At 45.9% G+C, this 14,313-nt stretch overlaps 1 protein-coding gene across 7 annotated transcripts in view; it reads right to left on the bottom strand.

Moving 5' to 3' along the window:
• DUS2 (dihydrouridine synthase 2) overlaps nt 1–14,313 on the bottom strand; it is a 63,089-nt gene that overhangs the window by 9,366 nt on the left and 39,410 nt on the right. For all 7 annotated transcript variants that reach the window (XM_017539456.2, XM_017539455.2, XM_017539454.2 and 4 more), the window contains 3 exons: nt 8,892–8,939; nt 3,223–3,288; nt 2,968–3,038 (listed from right to left, as the gene is read on the bottom strand). In XM_017539456.2, the coding sequence (XP_017394945.1) occupies nt 2,968–3,038; nt 3,223–3,288; nt 8,892–8,939 (185 nt within the window). The remainder of the gene's footprint in view (nt 1–2,967; nt 3,039–3,222; nt 3,289–8,891; nt 8,940–14,313) is intronic.

Raw genomic sequence — 14,313 nt, 5'->3', positions numbered from 1 at the left:
GTATGACCCCTCTGCTATACTTTTCAACAAAAGGGTCAAGGGCCACAGGGCCTCAGAGGGCCCTGTCAACCTAGCCTCTACCTCTGTCTCCCTACATCCCCAGTGGTCAGATTTGGCCCATGCTAACAGCTTTGATAGTCAGAAGGGGCTTCCTCAAACTCACCCAAATCTGTCTTTCCAGTGTTCCCAACTACTGGTAAAAAATAATAGCTTCCATTACTAAGAAAATACTGGCTTCCACAGAAACTAGATAACCAGGTTTAAAAAAAAAAAAAAAAAGAAAAGAAAACACTGGCTGGGCAGGGTGGCTCACACCTGTAATCCCTGCACTTTGGGAGGCTGAGGTGGGTGGATCACTTGAGGTCAGGAGTTTGAGACCAGCCTGGCCAACATGGTGAAACCCCATCTCTACTAAAAAAAAATACAAAAATTATTTGGGCATTGTGGCATGAGCCTGTAATCCTAGCTACTCAGGAGGCTGAGGCAGGAGAATCGCTTGAACCCAGGAGGCAAAGGTTGCAGTGAGTCAAGATCGCACCACTGCACTCCAGCCCAGGCGACAGAGCGAGACTCCATCTCAAAAAAAAGGGAGAGAGAGAGAGAGAATACTACATGCCAGGCACTGTGCCAAGGATTTATATTCACAATCTCATAAAAGCCTTGGGACAAGCCTATAAAGTAGAAATTATCTTAATTTTCAAATAAGGAATGTTATGCTCAGAAAGGTTAAGTGATTTCCCAAGGATATACAGCTAAGAAGCAGCAGAGCTGGGATCTCAAACCAGTGAGTCTGAATCCAAAGCCTCCTGCCTTGGGAAGAAGTATTTTATTTATTTATATATTTTTTGAGATGCATTCTTACTCTGTCACCCAGGCTGGAGTGCAGTGGCACTATCTCGGCTCACTGTAACCTCCGCCTCTCGGGTTCAAGTGATTCTCCTATCTCAGCCTCCTGAGTAGCAGGGACTACAGGCGCCTGCCACCACAACCAGCTAATTTTTTGTATTTTTAGTAGAGAAGGGGTTTCGCCATGTTAACCAGGATGGTCTCAATTTCCTAACTTTGTGATCTGCCCACCTCAGCCTCCCAAAGTGCTGGGATTACAGGCATGAGCCACCGTGCCTCGTGAGAAGAAGCATTTGTGTACATGTATGTACTCCTCCCTCCTGGCTTCGACCTAAGCAGCTCTGCTTTGCTCTGCTTTGTACGATGGGAGTTCTGGGTTCCCTTCTCTAAAAATGCTGTAAGAGCACAATCAACAACCTGGGCTCTTCCTGTAAGATCCTTAAGCCCAAAGGAACATCACTTAGAGAAGAGAAGTCACTCTGGCCCAGGTCTACTGATCCGAGATTCTGTAAAAGTACATCCTGGACACAGGAAACAAGTACAACTGATAAGCCAAGGGTGGCCTTCAGAACCTCAGCTCTCAGCAAAGAGTACATTAGCTACAGCTAGAAGGATTGTTTAGTCATTGTGATATCTGGCAGTCCAACAAATGCAGACAAGAGAGGCAGAGCCTTTAGGCCAGGTGCGGTGGCTCACGCCTATAATCTCAGCACTTTGGGAGGCCGAGGCAAGTGGATCACGAGGTCAAGAGTTCGAGGCCATCCTGGTCAACAGGGTGAAACCTCGTCTCTAAAAATACAAAAATTAGCTGGGCATGATGGTGCACACCTGTAGTCCCAGCTACTTGGGAGGCTGAGGCAGGAGAATTGCTTGAACACAGGAGACGGAGGTTGCAGTGAGCCGAGATTGCACCATTGCACTCCAGCCTGGGTAACAAGAGCAAAACTCTGTCTCAAAAAATAAAAAAAAAAGAAAAAGAGAAAAAAAAAGAGATGTAGAGCCTTTAAAAGAATAGGCCAGGTGCAGTGGCTCACGCCTGTAATCCCAGCACTTTGGGGGGCTGAGGCAGGAGAATCACTTGAGCCCAGGAGTTTGAGACCAGCCTACGGAACATAAGGAAATCCCATCACTACAAAAAAAATTAAAAATTAGCCAGGCATGGTGGCATGCACCGTAGTTTCAGCTACTTAGGAGGATTGCTTGAGCCCAGGAGTTTGAGGCTGCAGTGAGCTATGATTGTGCCACTTCACTCCAGCCTGGGTAACAGAGCAAGAGTGTCTCGAAAAACAAGAATGAAAAACAAATAAACACAGCAATCTGTCTGTGATTATTCAATGGAGAAGTCATTGTTCAATATAACAGAAAGAAATTGAGGCTGGGCCCAGTGGCTCATTCCTGTAATCCCAGCACTTTGGGAAGCTGAGGTGAGTGGATCACCTGAGATCAGGAGTTCGAGACCAGCCTGGCCAACATGGTGAGACCCGCTCTCTATTAAAAATACAAAAATTAGCTGGGCATGGTGGAACACACCTGTAATCTCAGCTACTCGGGAGGCTGACGCAGGAAAATCACTTGAACCCAGGAGATAGAGATTACAGTGAGCCAAGACTGTGCCGCTGCACTCTAGCCTGGGCGACAGAGTGAGACTCCACCGAGGCAGAAAGAGAGAGAGAGGAAAGAAGAAAAAGGACGGACGGAAAGGAGGGAGAGAGGGAGGGAAGGAAGGAGAAAGAGAGGGAGGGAGGGAGGTTGGTTTTCTCATGAAGGTCAGAATTCCATCATGTACTGGCTACATGGTATGATTTTGAGCAAATCACTCAATCTCTAGCATTTACACATCCTGATGTAGAGATGTTTCTCCTTTCTTAGTTTCACTGCGTCTCTAAACCTCAGTACCTACCCACAACAGGCACTCCATGAATGAAACAAAGGCAAACCCAAGCCCATTCAGGGTCTGCCTGTCCTCAAGACCCATAGGATGTCAAACAGCTAGGAAGAGGTAGGCTGAATATGTAAAAGAGAAATTGATTGTCACTTGGGGTGACAGATCAACTAAGGAAGGGTCACTAAGATGGGTGAGAACCTCCCTGGCAGTCAGTCACTAGAAAGGTGACCACTCACCTCCCATGAACCGCAATGGCAGCAATGCCAGTCCTCTCTATCCGTTTCACAAGGCTCAGGGTATCTTCCAGCTGAGGAAGAGGATCACACAGGATGGTTACTGAAGCTCCTGGAAGGAACAGCTGCTGGCTTCTAAAGTAGGCTCAACTCCATTCTCTCCTCCCAGGCTAATTTAACACCTCAAGAATCATTCACAAACCCAAATCCAACATCACCAGAGAAGATGGACCTTCAAATGTAACACACCATCCTTACCGATGGCAGGATGCGAATCTTGCAGGTCACAGGTCTGCGTGTCCCTTTAACAAGAGTGCTGAGGATCTGCAGAGAGGAAAACACAAGACCACCTAAGGCTTCTGGGACAAACCGCTACAGGACTGTACTAATTAACTCTGCTACAGACTGTGCATTCTGGTGCATGAACAGTTTGTGTATGTGTGAATGCATGTGTGTGTTTGTTACACACATATACAACATAAGCTCCATGAGGCAAAGGGCTTGTCTTTGTTCTACACTGGAGCCCCAGTACCTGCCTTGCACCTAGTGGTGTATACATATTTGTCAAATATACTGAATGAATGAGTGAACGGGTATGCGTGCACACCAGTGTGCAGCTCAGTGAGCCTTTGCCTGGACAAATACCAGAATTATATGGAGAGCCGAAGAAATACAAACTGTTGGCCGGGCGCGGTGGCTCAAGCCTGTAATCCCAGCACTTTGGGAGGCCAAGGCGGGTGGATCACGAGGTCAAGAGATCGAGACCATCCTGGCCAACATGGTGAAACCCCGTCTCTACTAAAAATACAAAAAGTTAGCTGGGCATGGTGGTGCGTGCCTGTAATCCCAGCTACTCAGGAGGCTGAGGCAGGAGAATTGCCTGAACCCAGGAGGCGGAGGTTGCGGTGAGCCGAGATCATGCCATTGCACTCCAGCCTGGGTAACATGAGTGAAACTCCGTCTCAAAAAAAAAAAAAAAAAAAAAAAAAAAAAAAACTCTCAAAAAAAAAAAAAAAAAAAAAAAAAGAAATACAAACTGTTGAATTCCACACTGTTATTTCCTGAATGAGTATCTAGGGGCAGGGCTTAGGAATGTGTGTTTTCAAAAGGCTCTGCCCAATATGCTCCATCCCGTCCTCAGTATCATTCTGACCTAGTCTTGGTTAAGAACACATGGCTGAAAATGAAAAAAAGAACAACACATAGCTGACTGGGTGTGGTGGTTCACACCTGTAATCCCAACGCTTTGAGAGGCTAAGGTGGTAAGATTGCTTGAAGTCAGCATTTTGAGACCAGCCTGGGCAACACAGCAAGACCCTGTTCCCTTTTTGTTTGTTTGTTTGTTTGCTTTGTTTTGAGACAGGGTCTGGCTCTGTTGCCCAGGCTGGAGTAAAGTGGCACAATCTTGGCTCACTGTAACCTCTGCCTCCCAGCTCAGGCCATCCTCCCACCTCAGCCTCCAGAATAGCTGGGACCACCATGTTGGCCAGGCTGGTCTCGAACTCCTGAGCTCAAGTGATCCACCTGCTTCAGCCTCTCAAAGTCCTGGGATTACAGTCATCCACCTGCTTCAGCCTCTCAAAGTCCTGGGATTACAGTCCTGGGATTACAGGAGCCACTGTACCTAGTCCATCTCTGTTTCTATTAAAAAAAAAAAAAAAGAAAGAAAGAAAGAAGGGAAGGGCAAACAGCTTCTTTCCTGGGTGAAAAGATTGTTCCCTGAGTGTTGTTCCAGGACTTGCAGGGTGAGGGAACAGGAAGGCTTTTAAGGGCCTGCATTCCCCTTTAGGGGAGTCAGGTATACATGAGCGAAATTGGCAAAGGAAAAGACAATGTACTTAACATATTTAAAAGTGCTTATCACATAGCAATTGCAAAAGATTTCAAAGAAAGATCAAGAAGTCATGCAGGAAAGTAACAGGGCGGTAGGAAGACCAGACCATACAAGAATTAGAGATAGAGAGGTGTAGATGACACTGCATGGCATTGCTATCTTCTTTCCTCATCAAAAATTTCAGGCCAGGCAAACTGGAAGAAAGATGATCCCAAGAACCCTCTTCCAATAACTGGATCTCTGTCTAGCAGAGCAGGGGGATATCTAAGTGGCTGCTGCTAGTTTTAATTCTAGACAGGCAGAGGCAGCAGAGAGTCAGGTTGCAAAAACCAGTAACGGAGGCCTTTCAGGGACATGCCAGAAGACATCAGACCAAGAGGCTGGGCTGACAGACAGGTAGACAGTTCGTGAGCAAGACAGGACCTGCTGGCCCCATTGCCAGGAACTACCAGGAAGGAACAGTCCCCAGGTGCTGCCCCAGGAGGCAGACTGGGCCTGAGGTCTTAGGGTCACCCTGGCAGGCCTTAAAGAGGCACTTACTTTTTAAGGGGGGGACTGTCAGGTTCATCAAGAAATACAATAAAAATTCTCATTCTAATCCCATCCTTCATGCTCAAAGCAACATCTCTGAAAGGTTCCTTTACAAGTGCTCACTTAGAATCCTCTGACATTTGTCAATTTAAGCAACACCAGCTGGTCTGATCCAATTCTCTATCTTGTAGAACTTCCTTTCGCTGTATTTTATCCAAGTAGCTTTAAGTACTCTCTTCAGTATTTCTGTGTGTTTCGTGTGTTTTAAGGACGAGGAAGGAAATTAGGTAACCAAAACCCTAGCCACTTGCAAGGGTCACACTGAGGGGAAATGGCAACTAGAGACTGTCTACTGGCCAGGCTCTAGCATGAAACTCTCCTGAATGCCAGCTCTCCAGATCCAAGTCTTTGGGGAGAAAGAATGAGAGACAGTTCCATATATGAGCAGAAGAACAGCACATCTACCTACAAGCGGGCTTGCCTCAATAGACCCACTGGCCAACGGAAGAAAAGCAGATTCCTTCACTCCCCTGGTTTCTGGGAGGCAGCAGGTGAGAAAGTATAGGCCTGGAAAGCAGTGAGACCTGAGTTCAAGTCCTGGCCCTGCCAATTGTCAGCCATGGCCCAGTGTACACAAGGGGGATGCCCTGAGCACATCTGCAATCCCAGCACTTTGGCCAAGGCAGGAGGATCATCTGAGGTCAGGAGTTCGAGGCCAGCCTGAACAACATGGTGAAATCCTATATCTACTAAAAATACAAAAATTAGCTGGGCATTGTGGTGCATGCCTGTAATCCCAGCTACTTGGAGGCTGATGTAAAAGAATCACTTTAACCCAGGAGGTGGAGGTTTCAGTGAGCTGAGATCGCACCACTGCACTCCAGCCTGGGCGGCAGAGTGAGACTCCCTCTCAAATAATAAAAATAAAATGGAGATTCTTAATCCAGGGAGCGTATACCAGAGTTACCTGGTAGAAGCTTTCTCAAAGAGATTGATATCCCGCTCTCCACCCCTATTCACCCCAAGAGTCTGCAGAATTCTCAACAGATAGCATCCTTTGTTTATAACTGGGGTAAAATTAATAGCACGAAATTTGCCATCTTAAACATTTTTTTTTTTTTTTTTTTTTTTTTTTTTGAGACGGAGTTTCGCTCTTGTTACCCAGGCTGGAGTGCAATGGCGCGATCTCGGCTCACCGCAACCTCCGCCTCCTGGGTTCAGGCAATTCTCCTGCCTCAGCCTCCTGAGTAGCTGGGATTACAGGCACGCGCCACCATGCCCAGCTAATTTTTTGTATTTTTAGTAGAGACGGGGTTTCACCGTGTTGACCAGGATGGTCTCGATCTCTTGACCTCGTGATCCACCCGCCTCGGCCTCCCAAAGTGCTGGGATTACAGGCTTGAGCCACCGCGCCCGGCCCATCTTAAACATTTTTAAGTGTATAATTTAGTGGCATTAATTACATTCACAATGTTGTACAACCGCCAACATTATGTATTTCTAAAGTTTTTCATAACCCCAAACAAGAATCTTTGAGAACATTTCTAGAGGTGGTCCTGAGATACTCCCATAGATGGAACCATGGGCCTAAAACTCCAAGCCTGGAAGGACCCACAAAGCTCTCACCCAGGTCACCCAGTTTGCCAGCATAGTCTGGACCTGAACTGAATCCAGCCCCTACACCTAAGCCACACCTGGCTCTGTTGTGGAAGCATGCAACCTCCCCACCATGGGGCAAACCCCATCTATCAGTCCAACCTGGACCATCTAAATACCCAACCAGAGGAGTAGTGGAATGACCTAAGCTTCTGAGGTTAAGTGTAGCTCTGCTGCCTCATGGATGAAATTTGCCTCATTCAAAGAGGGGCAGTAGAGAGGACAGAGTCAACATCCTGGGTCTGAGAAGAGAGGAGACTGGAGGATAACAAAAATGCCTGTGTGCTCATGTTGTGAACCACATCCTCCCTGCTGGGGCCCCCTCTCCTAAGTGTGGAAACCAATTTGACATCCACGATGTCTACTTCCACTCCACCCTGCACAGAAGTGTCTAACGGGAGATTTCCAAGTTGAGGTGCCTATTGACCTGACGCTTATGAATTATACCCAGGTACTTTTAACCTGAAATGCTACTGAGGAGGGTGCTGACACTAGAAGTCAGAAAAGACTATGGCTCACAAGCTGGCTATGCCTGACACTTATTTACTATATGGTCCTAAATTATTTTCTCTCTCTGTGCTTTATTGTTCTTGATCAAATAGAGATAAATGCCAATCTTGTTTACTTTAAGGGGTTTCAGGATCAAATGAAAGGCACATTATGGCCAGGTGCAGTGGCTCACACCTGTAATCCCAGCACTTTGAGACAGGTGGGATCACCTGAGGTCAGCAGCTCAAGACTAGCCTGGCCAACATGGCAAAACTCTGTCTCTACTAAAAATATAAAAATTAGCCAGGAGTCGTGGTGGGTGCCTCTAATCCCAGCTACTCAGGAGGTGGACACAGCAGAATCACTTGAACCCTGAAGGCAGAGGTTGCAGTGAGCTGAAATCATGCCACTGCACTCCAGCCTGGGCAACAGAGCAAGACTCTGTATCAAAAAAAAGAAAGGGACATTATACAAGTACACTACAGATATAGTATCTCTGGCTACACATGGGAAAAATGAGAAGGCACCAAACCAGCAAGCACAGTGGTCTTCCTATGCCCCAGAGCCCGCAGGGCTGGAGGAACATGCAGGGTTGAGCTGCTGACACGGCACCCAGCAGCAATGTCAGCTCTCATTGGTGGTGCCTGAGTCTCAAGTCACTCTAGCCTGGGAAGCAGGATGAGGCTTAAAGCCCAGACAGGGAATTAGCGAAAGAGAATGAGAAGGAAAACAAAGAAGCTAAAAGGAAAGAGTTGGCAGACTGGGAGGGGAACACAAAGGATATGGATGGCATGGCAGAGAATGTCATCGCCACACGCCCTGACAGCTCACAATGCCAGGTAGTAAATGCCAACCGGTCCCCAGGGCCTCATTAAGCTAGCCTACAGAATCAACAAAGAAAGGGGAACAGAGAGATTAACTTCAGCTTGCCTCATCTGACGCTGGTCTGGCCTGCTCTCCAAGGGCTCGGGTAGACTCTGTCAGGACACAGCAGACCCACTCCTGTTCTCATCAAGCCCCCTGGGAGAGGCCAATCCACCCACACACATACAAACACACAGGGCCACTTAGCCTGTCCTCACCACAGGTGGCCTGGCCTCTGCTCTCAAGACCTTCCCAGAAGGGAGACAGGCAATACAGAAGAGGTTCTGAGTCCTCCGGACCCCTGGCTCTTTGTTGACATGTCCCTAGCTCTTGGCCTTTTAGGAACTTCAAGCTTGCTGTGGGCTGGCTCAGGGGTTCTCAAACTTGGCTGCACGTCAAAATCACTGGGAAGATTTTTTGGAAATCACTAGGCCACAGGTAGAGAAACTGGGTGGACATCAGTAAATCTGGTATTGGTGGAAGGAGGTGTTGTAGACAACTGTAGTTTGGAGCTGTATTTGAGGACCCCTATTTTCACCCATGTAGGACTTACCTTCTCAATCTTGTCAGGGTCTGACAGCAAAGCAGCTCCCATTCCTCCCTAAGGAGAAACACAAAAGGTCTTTTACAGCTGGGAGACAGCATGGCCCTCTCCATGGGATGGGGTGTGGCAACTGGGCACTACCGAGGCACTCACCTCCAAGGCACCAAGGCCCACTGGCAACTGGCACTTCTTTAAACTAGTAGGAAGGCAGCAGTATCTGTGCCCATAACATCTGGGACTGAAGTGTGACCATTTTTTTTTTTTTTTGCGACAGAGTCTCACTCTGTCATCTAGGCTCGAGTGCAGTGGTGCAATCTTGGCTCACTGCAACCTCTACCTCCCAGGTTGAAGTGATTCTCCTGCCTCAGCCTCCCAAATAGCTAGGACTACAGGCACGTACCACCACACCTGGCTAATATATATATTTTTTTTTTTGTATTTTTAGTAGAGAAGGGGTTTCACCATGTTGGCCAGGCTGGATGGCCAAGAGTGATGACTTTTAAAATTTATAAGCTGGGTATGGTGGCTCACACCTGTAATTCTAGCACTTTGGGAGGCTGAGTCAGGCCCATCACCTGAGGTCAGGAGTTCAAGACCAACCTGGCCAATACAGTAAAACCCTGTCTCTACTGAAAATACAAACATTACTGGAGTGTAGTGGTGTGCTCCTGTAGTCCCAGCTATTCAGAAGGTTGAGGCAGAAGAACTGCTTGAACCCAGGAGGAGGCACAGGCTGCAGCGAGATGAGATTATACCACTGTACCTCAGCCTGCGTGACAGAGTGAGACTCCATCTCAAACAAAAAAAAGTCATAATTCTGATCCCCTTGGTAAAACCCACAGATCTATCTAGAAGTGGGCTATATAAAACTTATTTTTCAAGACTACCCACTCCCTAACCCAGGCCTCCATGTCTTAATACACTAAATCCCACCATCTCCCAAGCCCTTAAAAAAACAATGAATCACTCTTCCTTTGAAATAAGATCAAATGCGCCTTCTTCCTGTCATACCCACTGCTTGCACAGGCATCACCACCACCACCAGCAAAGCCACTAAGATGCACACAACTTACAAACTCTATCTAGGCTTTTCTCTTCTGCCAGCAACAATATCCCAGCCCAGACCCATGCCCAACTCTAACAAAAGCCCAGGAAATGGAAACCACCAACTCACGCAACCACTAGAATCTTGATAACAGCAATGGTGGTTGCTCTTTATGGTGAGTTACTGGTGATTTTCCTGCTCTTTCCTGTACTTGTCTATATTTTCCAAGTTCTAGACAATGGTATTAATTACTTTTATAATGGCGGGGGGGGATCTTTAAAAATCTGAATCCATTAGGAGTGAGATGAAGCCAAAAAAAACCAATTTCAATAAATATATGCTGTCAGTATAAAGATTACACACTAACAAATGCTCACAGAATGTGCTCAGAAGTTTTAAGTTCAGTTATTACACTTTAAGGTCATGTTTAAGGATGACAAATTGGAATCAGAGAGGACATTAAACCACCACAGACTCAGCTAAGCTGAGCCTGGATTTTAAAGAAGAATAGATAGACTGGAAAATCCACCAACTCTGGATTACAATGGTCATAAAAGAAACCTTGAAGGCCTCAAGGAAGCCCTGGCACTCCCTCTGGCTCCATCTGTCCTTCCACTCACACATATCCAGCCCTTCCTTAGAGATTCACAGGATCTAAAATTCAGTTTCACTGCCCCTTCCACAATAATGACTTTCTCAACAATGAAATTTCCTTCCTTCCTTCCTTCCTTCCTACCTTTCTATTTAACTTGCTTGCTTTTTTGAATAAGTAAAACATTCAAAATCTAATTCAATGGGTAATGAATAAGAAGTCTCCCACCCTAAGGAATGGGAGACTTTTCAATCTACACTTTCTTTGTGTGAGACAGGTTCTTACTCTGTGGCCCAGGCTGGAGTGCAGTTATGTGATCTTGGCTCACTGCAACCTCCAAGGTTCATGCAATTCTCCTGTTTCAGCCTCCCAAGTAGCCGGGACTACAGGTGCATGCCACCACACCTTGCTAATTTTTATATTTTTTGGTAGATACAGGGTTTCACCCTTTTGGCCAGGCTGGTCTTGAACTCCTGACCTCAGGATCCACCTGCCTTAGCCTCCCGGAATGTGGGTATTACAGGCATAAGCCACTGCACCCAACCTCAATCTATACTTTTTATCTGGCTTGGATTCTTGAACCATGAGAACACAGCAGATATTCAGCTAGTATATACATGCATGACATACTGGTTGGTATCTGTTCTGACTGATCAGTGCCAGTGCTGTGCCAGTTAATTATTTTCAGTAGCACCCCTGTAATGGGAATTTACTACCTATGCATAACAAAATAAAAACTTATGTTTCTTCCCCAGAGGAAACCAATGTTACTAGTTTCTTGTGTGTCTCTCCAAAAATCTTCCCTGAATAAACAAATAAATATATACATTCATTCCCCATCCTCCTTATATAAATGGTATAGTACCATTTAGACAAGGTAGTATATAATTCTGCTCCAAGCTTTTTTCACTCTACAATATATCAGGGAGATCATTCCAAATCTTTTTTTTTTTTTTTTTAGACAAAGTCTCACTTGGTAGCCCAGGCTGGAGTGCAATGGTGCAAACTTGGTTCACTGCAACTTCTGTTTCCTGGGTTCAAGTGATTCTACTACCTCAGCCTCCCAAGTACCTGGGATTACAGGGATGCACCACCATGCCCAGCTAATTTCTGTATTTTTAGTAGGGATGGGGTTTCACCTGTTAGTCAGGCTGGTCTCAAACTCCTGATCTCAAGTGATCCACCCGCTTTGGCCCTCCAAAGTGCTGGGATTACAGGTGCAAGCTACTGCACCCTGCCTCCAAATCAGTTTAACTCTGCTCCTCACATAGTTTAGGAATACAAAGAAGTAATCAGAAAAGAGCAAAACAGGCCAGGCACAGTGACTCACATCTGTAATCCCAGCGCTTTGGGAGGCCAAGGTGGGCGGATCACAATCGAGGTCAGACGTTAGAGACCAGCCTGGCCAACATGGTGGAACTCTGTCTCTACTAAAAATACAAAAAAATTAGCCAGGCGTGGTGGTGGGTGCCTGTAGTCTCAGCTACTCAGGAGGCTGAGGCAGGAGAATCACTTGAACCCAGAAGACGGAGGTTGCAGTGAACCAAGATCACACCACTGCACTCCAACCTGGGCAACAAGAGCAAGACTCCTTCACAAAAAAAAAGACCAACGATACCTAAAGTACAAGTCCAGATGATCGTTACCCGCCAAGGTTTTCAATCCTGCACTCCTCTGCTTCTTCATCAACTCCCACTAGACAAACCTCTGGTCAAATCAAGGTACTCACGCTTCCATGTGTCTACCTCATATTCATCCCCAGGGCCCTGCTTATGCCACACCCTCTGATTACAGGGTCCGAAATCTCAGCCCAAGGACCACATTTCTCTATAAAATTCCAAATTTAGGCTGGGTGCGGTGGCTCATACCTGTAATCCCAGCACTTTGGGAGGCCAAGGAGGGTGAATCACCTGAAGTCAGGAGTTCAAGGCCAGCCTGATCAACATGGAGAAACCCCACCTCTACTAAAAATACAAAACTAGCTGGGTGTGGTAGCACATGCTTGTAATCCCAGCTACTCGGGAGGCTGAGGCAGGAGAATCGCTTGAACCCAGGAGGCACAGGTTGCGGTGAGCTGAGATCGTGCCATTGCACTCCAGCCTGGGCAACAAGAGTGAAACTCCGCCTCAAAAAAAAAAATTCCAAGTTTAAGGGCTATCTTTCCTCTTCCTTCTCTGGGCTACCATAGTCAGATCTTTTCTGATATGACAATGGGAACATTTGCATTGCANTTTTTGAGACAGTGTTTCATTCTTGTCGCCCAGGCTGGAGGGTAGTGGCATGATCTTGGTTCACTGCAACCTCCACCTCCCAGGTTCAAGCAATTCTCCTGCTTCAGCCTCCTAAGTAGTTGGGATTACAGGTACACACCACCATTCCCAGCTAATTTTTTGTATTTTTAGTAGAGACAGAGTTTCACTGTGCTGGCCAGGCTGGTCTCAAACTCCTGACCTCAAATGATCTGCTCACCCCAGCCTCTCAAAGTGCTGGGATTACAGGCACCAGCCCCCATGCCCAGCCCTTTTTGTTTTTTTTTAACTTTTAAAAGTTTGTACAGACAAGGTCTCACTTTGTTGTCCAGGCTGGTCTCAAACTCCTGGGCTCAAGTGATCCTCCTACATCAGCCTCCCAAAGTGTTAGGATTACATGTGTGAGCCACTGCACCCAGCATCCTCTCTTTTGTTTTATTAATGTATGTCTCAGATGTTTTCCTTTTCTTTTAATCCTCCTCTGGGCTCTCTGGGATATGTGTCTGAGTTTTATTCATGAAAAGACAGAGCCCTGTCCACTCTATTTTTCTCTGTACTTTTTTTTTTTTCTTTAAATAGAGATGGGGTTTCACCATGTTGGCCAGGCTGGTCTTGCACTCCTGACAGGATCCACCCATCTCGGCCTCCCAAAGTGCTGGGATTACAGGCGTGAGCCACAGCGCCTGGCCTTTTCTCTGTACTTTTGCGTTGTTTTATTACTTGGGCATGAGTTCTCTCTCTCTTGGGCATGAGTTCTCTCTTTCTCTCTCTTTCTCTCTCTCTCTCTCTCTCTATATATATATACACACACACACACATACATACACACACACACACAAATATATACAATTATATAAATATATTTATATAATACATAATATATAATTATATATTATATATCATATGTAATAATACACCTATATATTACATAATATATGATATAGTATATATTTATATAAGATATAATAAAAATATAATCTATATATGAACATATGTGTATTTGTATGTTTGTGATATATGAGTGTGTGTACATGTATACACCACTTAAGGGTAAGTTATATATACCATATCCCTTTACTCCTAAATATTTCAGTGTGTATTCTTGTGTATTCTTATTTTTTTTTGAGATGAAGTCTTGCCCTGTTGCCCAGGCTGTAGTGCAATGGTGTGATCTCAGCCCAGTGCAACCTCCACCTTCTGGGTTCAAGTGATTCTCCTGAGGGCCTCAGCCTCCTGAGGAGCTGGGATTACAGGCATCTGCTACCATGCCCAGTTAATTTTTTGTATCTTTAGTAGAGACGGGGTTTCATCATGTTGGCCGCGCTGGTCTCAAACTCCTGACCTCATGATCCGCCTGCCTCAGCCTCCCAAAGTGCTGGGATTACAGGCATGAGCCACTGCGCCCTACCTCTAAATGTGTATTCTCTAAGAATAAAGATATTCTGTTACATAACCACAGAAGAGTTATCTTCATAAGGTTACACTGATACAGTGTATTTAGCTAATATACTATGGGTCCCTATTCTTTTTTTTTTTTTTTTTTTT

Source organism: Cebus imitator, unplaced genomic scaffold, assembly GCF_001604975.1.
Source record: "Cebus imitator isolate Cc_AM_T3 unplaced genomic scaffold, Cebus_imitator-1.0 Scaffold118, whole genome shotgun sequence".
Lineage (NCBI taxonomy): Eukaryota > Metazoa > Chordata > Mammalia > Primates > Cebidae > Cebus > Cebus imitator.
The sequence above is the reverse complement of the archived record's forward strand: the minus strand, read 5'-3'. Positions and strand labels throughout refer to the sequence as shown.